The 13,085-nt window shown below is 57.2% G+C and overlaps 1 protein-coding gene across 1 annotated transcript; it reads right to left on the bottom strand.

Annotated features, from left to right (window-relative positions):
- Positions 1 to 440: 440 nt before the first annotated feature.
- LOC124680830 (protein IQ-domain 26-like) lies at positions 441 to 2,087 on the bottom strand. The gene is made up of 3 exons (XM_047215872.1): positions 1,635 to 2,087; positions 1,311 to 1,535; positions 441 to 1,184 (listed from the first exon to the last, which is right to left on the bottom strand). Exons 1-3 carry the CDS (start codon positions 2,085 to 2,087, stop codon positions 441 to 443), a joined length of 1,422 nt encoding a protein of 473 aa, XP_047071828.1.
- Positions 2,088 to 13,085: the final 10,998 nt, after the last annotated feature.

Below are 13,085 nucleotides of genomic sequence, written 5' to 3'. Positions count from 1 at the left end.
AATCAAATCAAACCTGCCCCTCTTCTTTCCGTGAGCTTTTTGGAGTTTTGCGTAGATTCTCTTCTAGCCTGGTTGAATTTTGATATGATGGGAGGAAGAATAATGTGTACATCCAGGTGTACTGCTGAAATCCTGAAAGAGTACTCAGATATTTCCTCCAGCTAATTCCCATGCAAATGTTTGTGTCAAGTTGCAAATCAACAACACAAGTACCGATTATACAGTATACACATTCAGAAAGGTAGTAGCAAGGTTTAGTCAGAACAGGAAAAACAGGGGGAGCGGGAGACTTTCATTTCTGAACCAACCGAGAGAATCACAACGGAAACTTTGATCACAAGGGTTAAGGCGATCGATTACATCAACACTAGGATTGACCACTAGAAATTAACAAGTCGGTGATTAATTATACTTGATCACATTCACCACAGTCTTGACCATCACCACCCCTTGTGCAGGAACAGGTCCCGGTCCCGGTCCCGGTCGGCCGCGGCCTCCGACGAGCGGTCGAAGCGGCTCACCACGGCCTTCTTGAAGTTGAACGCCTCCTCCTGCGCCGCCGGCCGGTTGCACGACGGCCTCTGCGGCACGCCAGTCAGGCTCGCCCTCGCCTCCTGCAGGATGATCACCTCGCTCAGCGGCACCCTCTTCCGCGGAATGAGCTCCTCCGGCCGCTGCTTCGGCGCGCTCTGCGACCGCACCTTGGCCACGGACGACCGCGTGCTCGACATGTAGCTGGGGCAGTTGAGCGCCGACGACGACGGGCTGTTGCCGTACCCGCCGCACGCGCTCTTCGTCGGCGTCACCGGCGCAAGGCTGGAGTACCGGGGCGTGCTCTGCGCCGTCGCCGGCCGGGCCTTCTCGAACCACTCGTGGTCCGGGAAGTGCCGCGCGCTGATCCGCGGGGGCGCGCCGGGGAGGAGCTGGTACGGTGGGAGCGGCGAGGACACCGAGTAGGGGTAGGCGTAGCAGTTTTCGGCGGCGTCGGCCTCGGACGTCGCCGGCGGGCTCGTCCGGAGCGAGGACGCTCGGGACTTGGGCCGGCCGGTGTCCATCTCCACGATCTTGGGGCTCCGGTCGTAGCACGACGACGAGTCCACGCTGGCCGACAGGCGGCGGCTGTAGTACGCCGCCACGCTGCTCTGCTCGCTCCGCGTGTCGTCCGTGCTGGTGTACCGCTCTTGCTGCAGACACAAGCAACCGCATGTTACGGCTGGCAAGAACACAACCTCGGATGGGCAAAGACAATGATAGCAAGGGGATTGCTTCGGTCGCAAGCGAGGCCTGGCCGCATAGGAGCGCGTACGTACCAATGAGTAGCGCGGCGGCCGGAGGGGGGCGGGCGTGGTGTGGTTGTTGAGGCGGAGGTGCGGCAGCCCGGCGGCGAGCGAGCGGGCGGCGCGGATGGAGGCCTGCGCGCGGACGAGCGCCTGCATGCTCTGCAGCGTGGCCGCCGCCTGCTTGCGCACCAGGTAGCCGCGCACCAGCGCCTGCAGCTTCACCAGGGCCTTGAGCGCGCGCAGCGCCTTCTTCGCCTGCGCCGATTAAGGAACACAACTAGTTGGTTAATCCACGCCTAGCCTTGCAAGATACCATCGCATCGCAATTTGAGAGAGGTGGTCCGATGAACTCACCAGGTATCCTCGGAACGCGGTCTGGATCTTCACAGCGGCGGCGGCGCGCCCGCGGGGGTCCGCGAAGGGGCCGGAGAAGGCCGGGCCCTGGCTGGTGAGCCGCACGACCTCCACGGCGGCGTGCGCGGCGGCGACGGCCGCGTCAGCCGCGGCAGCGGTAGCGGCGGCGACGGCGATGGCGTGCTTGCTCTGCTCCCGCTCGGTGTCCTTGTAGAGGGACTTGAGCCACGCCGCCTCGGCCGCGCGCGCGATCGCCGCGTTGCCGACGCCAGACGGCTCCGCCTCGGAGGACGAGTCACGCGAGGACTTGCAGAAGCTCCACCGCTTCCTGTCGGCGTTCGGTGCTGGAGCGTTGGCCGTGGCCGGCCGCCTCTGCTCCTTCCCCTGCTCCTTGTCTTTCTTCCCGCCGCCGCCACCTAGCAAGCTGCGCAGCCAGCGCGCCGCCTTGCCCATCGCCGGAACCCGCAGCTCCGGCAGGCCAGAGAAGGCAACGGACCAGCTGGACACTCTGAAGATTGAGGCGTGTGTGAGACTATGAAGCGAGAGGGAGGCGTGAGAAAGGAGCAAGTTTGAATAAGAGAGGGAAACGGCTACGGCTATGGACTGGGGAGCGGCTGCTTCAAATAAAAAGAAACGGGAGGCCGCCATTAGAGGACAGGACAAAAACAACATTTTGCGCAGAAAATAAACAAAATACAACTACGAGTCCTACTCACTCGCCCATAAATGCCAGCATGCTTCGGGGTGAGCTAGTAGTGATGAGTTGCTTGCGCAACGTTCCTAGATGCGATTAAACAAATGTTTTCGATACAATAATAAGGCGGCCGTACGAGTCGATCCAAAATATGGCATGCAAAGACGCAGGGGAGCAAGAGAACAAGCGGTGATTTGTTTGGTGCTGAACTTGCTATAAGCTCAGGATTCAAAAAGACGCAGCGAGCAGCGAGAGTTCAAAAAGATAGGTATGGTGCCACATCACTCGCTCCACTCCACTGGATGCAGGCAGAGCTGGTGCTCGTAGTCTGCATGGACTCTAACACGCAGATGCTACGAACGTTGTGATTTGTGAGCCTGGGCTGAGAGGTCAGTGTCATCAGGGGGATGTGATAAAGCAGTTTAAAAAGGAGAACCCAGCTTATCTGGTGGCCGGCCGGTAAACTCCGGTGGAAAGCGGACAAGTGGTGAGCGGGCTCAGGGCATCTCCATCGGGCGTTCCTCAACAAAATGGCAAGATTCGCGGCCGCCTCCTTCTTGATGCTCGCCTTGATGCATCGCACCAGATGTTCCACAGTGGAGCACTTCCGCTAGGCGAGGATGGCCTCCCACTCTTCCTCCTTCATCCCAACGGCTTTCTCTTTGGCGCCATCTACATGGGGTGACAAAAGACCCATTCGCCTATCCAATCACTTCTAGTTCGGTGCTTCTCCCATGTCTGGACGTGTCAAATATAACAACAGTGGAGATTTTTTCATACCTGTTTGTAAGCGGGGGCACGATCGTAATTTCATTGCAAGTCTACCTTGTATAGGTCCATATGACCCGCGTTATGTTGTACCTTGTTTTTGTACGTATCTACAGTGACGTGCGTGTGCCGAAATAGAAAGGTCGTATAAAAATCTTCACGTGAGCTTTTTTTTTTCTTACGCGACATACACATACTATATGAATACAGATTTGGGTATACATGGGCTGGATATGGGTTTGACAGACCCAACACATGAAAAAAAACAACTATAATCATTTAACTTTATTTAGGGGAGCACCGGAGCAGCCCCCCTCTCCAATGCCTTGGGAGCTTCCAACGACATAGCGGCAAGAGAGATTAGGTTGCGTTGGTATTGACGGCATGGGCTGGGGGGAAAGAGTAGTGGCCGGGGCAAGAAAAAAATGGGAAGATGGCCTGCCTTTCCCTATCCTACTTAGAGCATCTCCAACAGGCGCGCTATATAGGCCGCGCTGCAAAAAAACCGCCGGTATACCGCGCGCGGGAGGGAGGAAGGCGCTCCAGCAGGCGCGGCGCTGCAAAAAATTTAGGGCGCGCGGCGTTTTGCACAATCCGGAGCGCCATATGTGACGCGTTGGCTACAGCGCGCGGCAACGCTCCGCGGCCGCGCGAAAAGCCAACGGCACGAAATCCCCCCCCCCCGCGCCCGCGCCCCCATTTCCCCACCTCCCACCGCCACGAAATCCGGCGCCGCCGATCGACTCGGTCGCCCCCCCCCCCCCCGCTGCTGCGCGCCGCCGCGGCATAGATCCGCCTCGCCCGCGCCCCCTCCTGGCAGCGGCGGCCGCTCCACCGCGCTTTGACGCTCGCGTCGCCGCCAGAGACGGGCTGTAGTCGGCGCTCCTCCTCCGCGTCCTCATTCCCGCCGCCGTCGACATGTCGTCCTCGAGCTTGCTAACAACATGGCGCTCCCATGGTGCTCGCCAATTTGCTCGCAATGTATGCACCTCCGCATTAGCATGTGATTTTTACTCGTCAATTAGGTACAATAGTTAGTTAATATTTAAGTAATTTTCATATATATGTTTGTAGAGTTCATCATACGATTCATCGGATGACGAGTATGACCAAGAGGAAGAGGAGAACATATCGCTACTATTAGCATACCACGCCGCTAAGAAGCCAAAATTTGGTGGATCGGTATTCGGTAGACAGAAGTTGTGGAGAGAAAGGATTGAAGGGCATGAGAAGTTGATGCGGTCGTATTTCAATGAGAATCCGATATTCCCCGAAAGCTATTTTCGGCGGCGTTTCCGGATGAGTCTCAACTTGTTCAAGCACATTGCAACGGAGGTGACCAAGTATGATCGCTTTTTTGAGCAAAGGAGAAATGTCGCCGGAGAACTTGGTTATAGCACATATCAAAACGTGACCGCCGCCTTGCGTATGTTGGCATATGGTATACCGGTGGATCTTATTGATGATCATTTGGCCATGGGAGAGAGCACTTCTATCTTGTGTGTGAAGCGCTTTGTCGTTGCAATTGCCAATTTCTTTGGCTCGACATACTTGAGAGCCCCCAATGCTTAAGACACGGCAAAGCTTTTGGATATCAACGCCAACCGGGGCTTTTCCGGTATGCTTGGTTCCATTGATTGTATGCATTGGTCCAGCGGTATGGCATGGACAATTCAAAGGCTACAAGAAGGATGCCACCATAGTACTTGAAGCACTGGCCGACCAAGAGACTTGGATATGGCATGTTTTTTTTTGGAATGCCCGGATCTTGCAATAACATCAATGTTCTTCAATGGTCACCACTAATGACAAGACTTGCAATGCGGGAAAGTCCATTGGTGGAGTTTGAAGCAAATGGCCACATGTACAACTATGGTTACTTCCTCGCTGACGGCATATATCCAAGGTGGCAAACATTTGTGAAGCCGATTATTCAACCAAGAGGTAAGAAGCAAACCCAATTCCATAATGCATAAGCGGAGGCTAGGAAAGATGTAGAGAGAGCATTTGGGATTTTGCAAGCCCAATTTGCTATTGTTAGAGGACCGGCTAGATTTTGGGACCAAGAATGCCTTTGGTATATCATGACCGCGTCTGTCATCATGCATAACATAATTATAGAGGATGATCGCGGGAAAGATGTGAATCATACCCACTACAACTTGATGGGGGTTCCCGTGCAAGTGAGGAGGTCCGCACATAGGATTGCTCGGTTCATTGCCTCATACCATACCATTCGGTGCAACGACACACATGATGAGCTTCAGAAAAATCTCATGGAAGAATGGTGGAATTGGAATGGACAACAGTAGTTGCATATTTGTTATATTTGTTTGAAAACTATGTGTTGTATTGTCCAAAAACTATGTTGTATTGTTGTATGTTGGACTTGTTATATTTGGTGTGAACAATGTATTGTATTTGAATGGTTCATTTTATTTGTGAATTTTATATGGTTGTTTGATCTTGTTGGATGCATAGTTGTGTGTGTTTGTTGTTTGGGCCGCGCCCGCGCGCGGCAAAATAGAGTGTCCGATGGAGGTGCTACTTTACCGCGCCGACGCGCGCTGCAAAATGGCGCACCCGGCGGGGTAAAATCGCTCCATCGTGCGACAAATATTTACAGCGTGACGGCAGCATCATATACCGCGCCAAACTATAGCGCGCCTGTTGGAGATGCTTACTACGAGACGGTCTAAAGATACCGGATACAATGTTAGACCACACGTGACACAAACCTGGGTTCATATGGCGGATACAATTCCGGATAGGGATTGCATCGTAGCGATCGCCCTGGAGCCACCATGCATGTCAAGGGAACAGCTAGCACGGGACGGTGAAAAATACAAATTCTTGGAGTTTTGGGCTTCTTCTCTTTTCGTCTTTTCACAGTGCGTGCCATGAGAAGGTATGAGCAGAGACGACGTACTTGACGGCTTGACGCGAGGCCAACCACCCACTCCGCTTGTCCTGCGCGCCTGCCATGCATGCACGCTCCCGATTTATACGTACGGTGAGAACGTAGGTGGTGGCCGGCCACGAGGGATGGGTACCTGACCTGACGACGGCGATCACCTGTAGAAAGCGATCTTCATCTCAGTAGTGCCGGGCGACGCAGGGCAGCGGCGGGCGGCGGCAGGAGCAGTGCGAGTACGTGCGTAGTGGTAGCTTTTCTCCTTCGTTCGTTCGGGTGCATGTGCATCAGCTTTTGCCTTGCGCTGCCGCGCGCTCGTGAGTAGCACTTTGACCTGCAGCTCCTGGTACTGCCTACTCCGTTTTCTTTTTCGAAAAGTTAGGCACTGCCCTTCCGAAGGAGAACAGGTGTGCATGCGGTGGCCGCTGCCACGGGTGGCGCAAGAATCTTTGTGGAGACGTCACCGGTGATCGCCATGGACGTACAACGACGATGGCGTCTATCTGGCGAATACAACGAGCCAAGAACGCACCATGGCAGCACGATGAAATTTTAAGGGCATCTCCAACCAATTCCGACACAAAATGTGTCCGTGTTGTTCACTTTGGGTCGTGTGCAAACAGGTTTGTGGCTGCGTCCTCACCGTATACTCTTGGGTCAGGGCAAACCTAGCGGCCTGACATATTTTTACCACCATAATTGACGCCCGCGGCGATTAATTCTGGATAATTGTCTCGCCTTTTTCATGTGCAGCCCCAGGTTTGCGCATGCGCGACCCTTCGTTTGCCACATGCAGTCACTCGATTCCTCTTCCTCCAACTCAGACTATGTCATTTGTCGTCCTGGCCGTGCCTACAAGAGGGACTGCGCCGCCAAAGTGGGCGGGGAAAACCCTAACAAGAACCCACATTCCAAACCAAAAAAATGGATCCAGATGAGCGAGATGCATGCGAGCAACACCAGGGGAGGCCACGGCTCGTGAGGTTGTGGTCGCAATGCATGCCGCGGCGACGAGGGAGGCAGGGCAGCCGATATGACGGCAACGGCAGAGGTGCTGGCGCAGGCGGTGACGCTTAGGGCACATATATATGGTGATGGTGCAGATGTCGCTTGTAGGAGACCGGATGGTGCTCTTGCGGATGCACATCCATTGTGGCGGAGGTTGCGCAGCCCACAACAGCCCGCTGCCGATGTGTGAGCGGACAGGGGCCTCGACGACGATGGCAGCATCAAGCAGCGGGCTCTTCTCGCGTTGTTTGAGATCTCCCAGCGCGACGAAGCCGCTCGCTAGCTCATGGTTACAAAGCGGCTGGTCAGGCGCGTAGCAGGCCCTGCAGGTGCGCGCAGCTGTCAAATCCCCCCCCCCCCCCCGCGAGGCCCACCACATGAAGTGCGAGGCGATGGTGGAGCCGAGGCGGCCCCAGCAGGCAGAGGTGGACCAGGAGAACCTGGAGTTAGAGGATGTGACGTCGCCATGTATGGTGCCACATCACTCGCTCTAGTGGCTGCAAAGCTATTGCTCGTAATTTGCGTGGACGCTAACACACGTAGTGGTTTGTGATGCTGAGAGGTCAGTGTCATGAGGGATAAAGCAGTTTAAAAATGAGAACCCGGCTGTCATCTGTATCTAGTGGCCGGCCGGTAAACTCTGTTGGAAAGCGGACAAAGTGGTGAGCGGGGTCGTGCTGCGGTATGCAACTGTGCTCCGTGACGCAGTTCCGGGTAGGGACTGCGGCATCGTCGCCATATATGGAGCTGACATGCATGTCTAGCACGGGACGGTGAAAAATACAAATTCTTGGACTTTTGGGTTCCTTCTCTAGTTCTCTTTTCGTCTTTTCACAGTGCACGTACGACCTCCTCTAGAGAGCCATCTCAGATCTCAGTAGTGCCGGGCGACGCAGGGCATCGGTACGTGGGCTTTTGCCTTGCGCTGCCGCGCGCGCTCGTGAGTAGCACTTTGAGTGACCTCGTCAGTTTTCTTTTCAAAAAAGTTCACACTCCGTTTGCAAGGGATAGGTGCGAAGAAAGCGTACGTCCATGCGCGCGGTGGACACCGCGGCCGTGGCGCGAAGGATTGCAGACGTCACCGGCGATCGCCGTGGACGTACAGCGCGCGATGCATGGGGTCTACCTATCCTAGGGAATATATACGGACTCGCATCTTGGCGACAAAGACAAAACACCCCCATGATGAGATTCTATAACTCGTCCAAAAGCTTTCAAATTCTCTCTACGAGACAAACATTTTCAAACAACCTTTAACATGCGTATAAACAGGCCGGATAAGAGCATCTCCACCTGCAGCCCAATATCGATCCCAATATTTTTTTAGGACTGGCGTTGGCGCATCCTAAATATAATCGCGTCTTTCTGAGCCCAATAAATCGCCATCAAGCCTCTACCGGATTTTAGTGGCGGGACTGGCATGTCAGCGACTTCACGACCGGCTCCATCTTAAATGCGATGCTTCCGATGGGTCACCTCTTTAATGAACCCGCTGGTTTCCCACGCGGAGACGCCACCGTAAATGCACACAATGGCAACCCCGCTCGTTCTATTTTATGTGCCCTCTCCGCTCACCGGCCTCCTATGCACTCCCATCCACACCACAATGCCACGCTGGCTCGCCACCACCTACTCCATGCTATGCTGGAACGGAAGCACGCTATCGGCGGCTCCGCAGGCCGAGCATGTGGCCTCGCCACACCCTGACAACGAGCTCGAGCTACCGGAGTTCAACTACGATGGCTTCTCCGGTGATTCCGAGATCAACGAGTGGAACGAGGTGTTCATCGAGGATGCGGATGCCGAGGTCGCGGAGGAACAAACGCAATGGGGTCACAAGGGACAGTTCGGGGGTGACGCTGAGAAGGCGGTTATGCTGGCCTCCTTCAACATGCAACGCTACCGAAGGATCCGGGAGGAAGTGCCCGAGGAGACCAATGCTTCCAACTTGGAGCATGCCGTCCAGATCTCGCGCGACCTGGAGGCCATATGGAGCCTCCTCATGGCTGCTGAGCCTGCTTGAGCTCAACGCTCAGCGACAGGCCGAGGTGGCCGCCTGCGAGTTAGCGAGATTAGCATAGTACGTGGAATCCCCCATAGTACGAGGTGGCGGTGAAGGCCCAACGTCACCGAGAATCTCCGGTGATGCATGCGGCGATGTTATACCGCCAGATGCGCGGAGCAAGGGGGAGAGGCGGCGCGGGTGGTGGTGGTAGAGAGGATGAAGGATGACGACTCGTCGGGCGCCCCAACCAATGGCCAATAGATTACGATTTATTTTATTTTACTTCGGTTCAAATTTGATTCGGACTTTTATAAATAAATCTAAATTTAAATGTTTTTTTTTTGAAACTAGGCAAAAGTTTTGCCTTTCATTGATATAGGAGAAAAGAGAGGACCCGTTTATGAGGAAAACAGGCCGAAAACCGTTACAACACGACACCACACGCCAGCCCCGAGGCTGCGCTCCACACGGGTCGACGACCAGCCAGGTCGACACCACACCTCAACGCAACAGGCGGAGGCGAAAGACCGAAGCCACCGCTCCAAACTACCACACCGGCCCCGAGGCCGCGCCCCGCCTGGCCGAAGACGAACCCGCCTCCGCCGAAAAACCACCAAAACTCTCCACAAGTCTCCCAGTCCGGTGGACATCCAAAGCGAGGCCCCAAGAGGCAAAGCGACGCAAGAACGCCGCCCACGCCCGATCCCGCGAGGGATCTAGGGTTTCCCCCGGAGAACCCGAGCGGAGAACAAGGAACACCCGCTTCGACGACGCCTTCAAGAAGTATGCGGCGCCCACAGGCGTCACCGTCGTCGGTCCCGGCCGGCCGCCAAGACAGAGCTCTCGCCCAGCAAAGAGTTCCAAGACCTGGCGCCCGCCAACAAGGATCGGCACAAACCACCAACTGCAACCGCAAACCCGTAGCCGCCGACGCGCAGAGGGCAACACATCCCGAAGCCAACGGAGAAACGCCGAAGATCACCGTGGGCGCCGCCGGAACGCCACATAGAGGGGACGCCGACAACACCGACACGAGGCTCGAGGACGATCGCCGAAGTCCGCATACGTGAACACCCTGCACCAACCGAAACCGCCACCGCACAACCAACTAGCCCGACAGGCCCAGAACGGGGCCCGCCCATCACCGCAGCCACCAGGAGCAGCACCGCCGCCAAGGCCACCGGCAGCTCCTCCGCCCACGCTGCTCCCGATGCGGCGTCACCGTCGCGGCCTCCCGAAGCTGACCCGCCGCCGCGGCCGCCCGATGCAGCGCCGCCGCCGTAGTTCCCGAAGCAGCGCCGCCGCCGCGGCCGCCCGATGTAGCACCTCGCTCCCCTGCTGGGAGCCACGAAGATGGCGACGCCCCGCAGCAAGGCAGCCCGAAGAACACCTCCTCACGCCGGCCAGACCGAGCCCAGAGAAGGCCCTCGCGACCCAGATCCGGCCCATCCGCGGCGGCTCGCACCACCAGCCGACGCCGGCTCGCACCTCCAGTCGCTGACCTCACCGCCGGGCCCAGCCGGACCAGCACCGCTGCAACACGCCGCCCGCCGCTCGCCGCCTGTAGCGGCCGCGCCCGCTGCCCAAACTCCAAAAACGAGCCGCCTGGAGAGCTCCCGTGCGCCGGGAGGAAGAAGGTGCCTCGCCGCCACCTTCCCTGGGGCGCGCACGGCTTTGCCGACGGCCCCTCCGGCGGCGGAGAAGCGGGGGATGACGGTGGGAAGCCGCTAGGTGCGGCGGCGGCTAGGGTTCCCCCGTGTCGCCAGAGGAGGGCGACGCGGGGGGGTGAACGGTTCGTATACTCAGTCTAGTACGTCTCAGTATCCTAAATTTAAATGTAATTTCGTAGTTTATTTACATTTGCTTGTTCTATTTTTTAAAAGATTCTTATTGGGGTCACGGTATGTGCAACATCTCCTTAAACTGGGGAGCAGGTGACGACTCACCTTTTGACTTCTATTTAGGACGTTGCTCTAATTTCAACCGTTGAGGCTTCACCTAAAACTTTGTGTGGCAACACCGGCGTTAGCCCCGGATTATAGGAGACGACATGGGTTTAGAGCATCTTCACCGGCGGCTTCGATAGCGACCCTGATAGCGTGTTGGGGGATGGAGCGAAAATGAGCTCGCACCGGCGCGTTTCAAACGGCGCCGGCCAATTTTCGAGCCAAATAGAATCGCCGGCAACCCCGTGCCAGCCCTTTGGCCAAGGGCGCGAATGGCGCGCCGGCGCCTCGTGGAACGACGGTTTTCGTGGGTGGGGGAGTCTTGTCAGCAAGAGGACGCGGCGGTTCGCATCGGAAACAATGCGGGGAGGTTGGTCATCGGCGTTAATGGCCTCCTACGCGGAAACCCAAACGGCGAGGGCGGCGACTGGCCACGCGGCTTCCACCTAACTTACCCACGCGCCTTCAATGCGCGTCCGCCGGCTCCCTTAAAACCCCAACGGCGCACACATCTCGCTTTTCCCCACCGTCCAACCCTAGCCGCCGCCGTCCACAATCTCTGCGCGAACCACCCACGCACCCCGCCGACGCGATGGCGTACAACGACCAGGCCAGCGGTAGCGGCATTCTCCGGTCGACGCAACTAACCTTCGATGAGGCCGACGTACTGTACTGGCACCACATCCCCGTGCCAGTACAGTACAAGTTGCCGCACGGCTGGCACCGCCAGGACCAGAGACGCGAATCCTCGCCAGGGAACGGCGGGCCGAGATGACGCCGGAGGAGAGGAACCTGCCGGAGAACGCCCTCGAAAGCCCGTCCTGGGCACGACGCTTTGAACACGAGCCCGCCGTCGAGCTCGCGCGGACGGAAAACCTCTCGGGCGGCCGCTTCAACAACGTCGGCCGCCGTGCCTGGTGGTACGGCCGCTCCGTCAACGACACTCTCCGCCAGTACGACTTCCGTCAGTGCGTCCGCGGGCAACGGGAGCCGCTGTACTTCCCGCAGGCGGCGACCATGGCGTCGGTGCCTACCCTGCAGAGGGCGTCGGAAAGGACCGCAGCGTTCGGAAGCTCGCACACCGGATCGTCATCTGCGATCGCGCGCACGCGCTCGGCCGTGGAGGCGTCATCATCCGCGACGAGGCGAGCGTCCTCTGCTCCGGCTCGTCGGACGACGGGGTCGGGCCGCCGCTCCCGCGTCAAGGAGGAGGACGCCTCGCCATCTCTTCCGCCGGCGAAGAAGCAATGGTGGGAGAAGGAGGCCGAGGCGCAGGCTGCCCTCTGTGGCGACAGCGATGAGGAGGAGTTCCCCGCCCTACAGTACATTGTTGGCCGCTCCGTCGACGAAGACTACCGTCATATCGCGATCAACCCGCGGCAGGCGGCAGTGTGGTCAGCCAGGGACCACGGCGCCAACTACGTCGACCTCGCCGGACCATCCGAGCTGCCGGCGCCAAAGGAGGAGAAGGCCGACGAGGAGGAGGCCGATGACGTCGACAGCTGGTCCTTCGGGTCATCCAACGGCGACGACCTGGACTTCAGCGCCTTCGACTCCCAGCCACGCCGCTAGATGTTTTTTTTTAGTTTTTAGTTTGAATTCGTGTTAAATTTGTACAAATTTCGTTCGAACTTGGTATGAATATCGTTTTCAACATTTCAGTTTGATTTTCTAAATCTATCGGGGCACCGGTTTGGGGGCGCTGGTGTGGAAGCAGCGTTCTCAAATAGAGGATGATGTACCGGCGCCCCATACGGCAGTGCCGACGCTCCTGCCGGCGCCTATTTGGAGGCTACCGTTAGAAATGCTCTTTAGGGTTTAGGCGATGCTCTAACGTTACCTCTCGAAATCGTTTCGCGATGTACAACATGATATATTGCACGCACGCGCACGTACTAGGCAAGATCAGGTGCGGTGTCACTGTAGTTCGTGGTTACGAGCTGTAAGTACAATACAAGTACGAGTACCGCAAGTCACGTTACTGTGCGCGGTGATTTTAACACGGCACGCAGCGATCCACTGTACTGTACGTGCAGCGCGCGGTGCAGGAGCCGGTGTACTTGGTGGCGCGCGGTACGATTCGATATCACCAAATCTTGGCCGGTGACCCTATCTG

The sequence above is a fragment of the Lolium rigidum genome, chromosome 1 (genome assembly GCF_022539505.1).
Source record: "Lolium rigidum isolate FL_2022 chromosome 1, APGP_CSIRO_Lrig_0.1, whole genome shotgun sequence".
NCBI lineage: Eukaryota > Viridiplantae > Streptophyta > Magnoliopsida > Poales > Poaceae > Lolium > Lolium rigidum.
This window is presented reverse-complemented; position numbering and strand designations above follow the sequence as displayed.

Bases quoted from the DNA above. Each gene is read 5' to 3' on its own strand.
- LOC124680830 (XM_047215872.1), bottom strand. From the start codon at position 2,087: ATGGGCAAGGCGGCGCGCTGGCTGCGCAGCTTGCTAGGTGGCGGCGGC. The intron at 1,536-1,634 runs GTGAGTTCATCG...TAATCGGCGCAG, and splicing joins CCGCGTTCCGAGGATACCTG to GCGAAGAAGGCGCTGCGCGC. The intron at 1,185-1,310 runs GTACGTACGCGC...TTGTGTCTGCAG, and splicing joins GGCCGCCGCGCTACTCATTG to CAAGAGCGGTACACCAGCAC.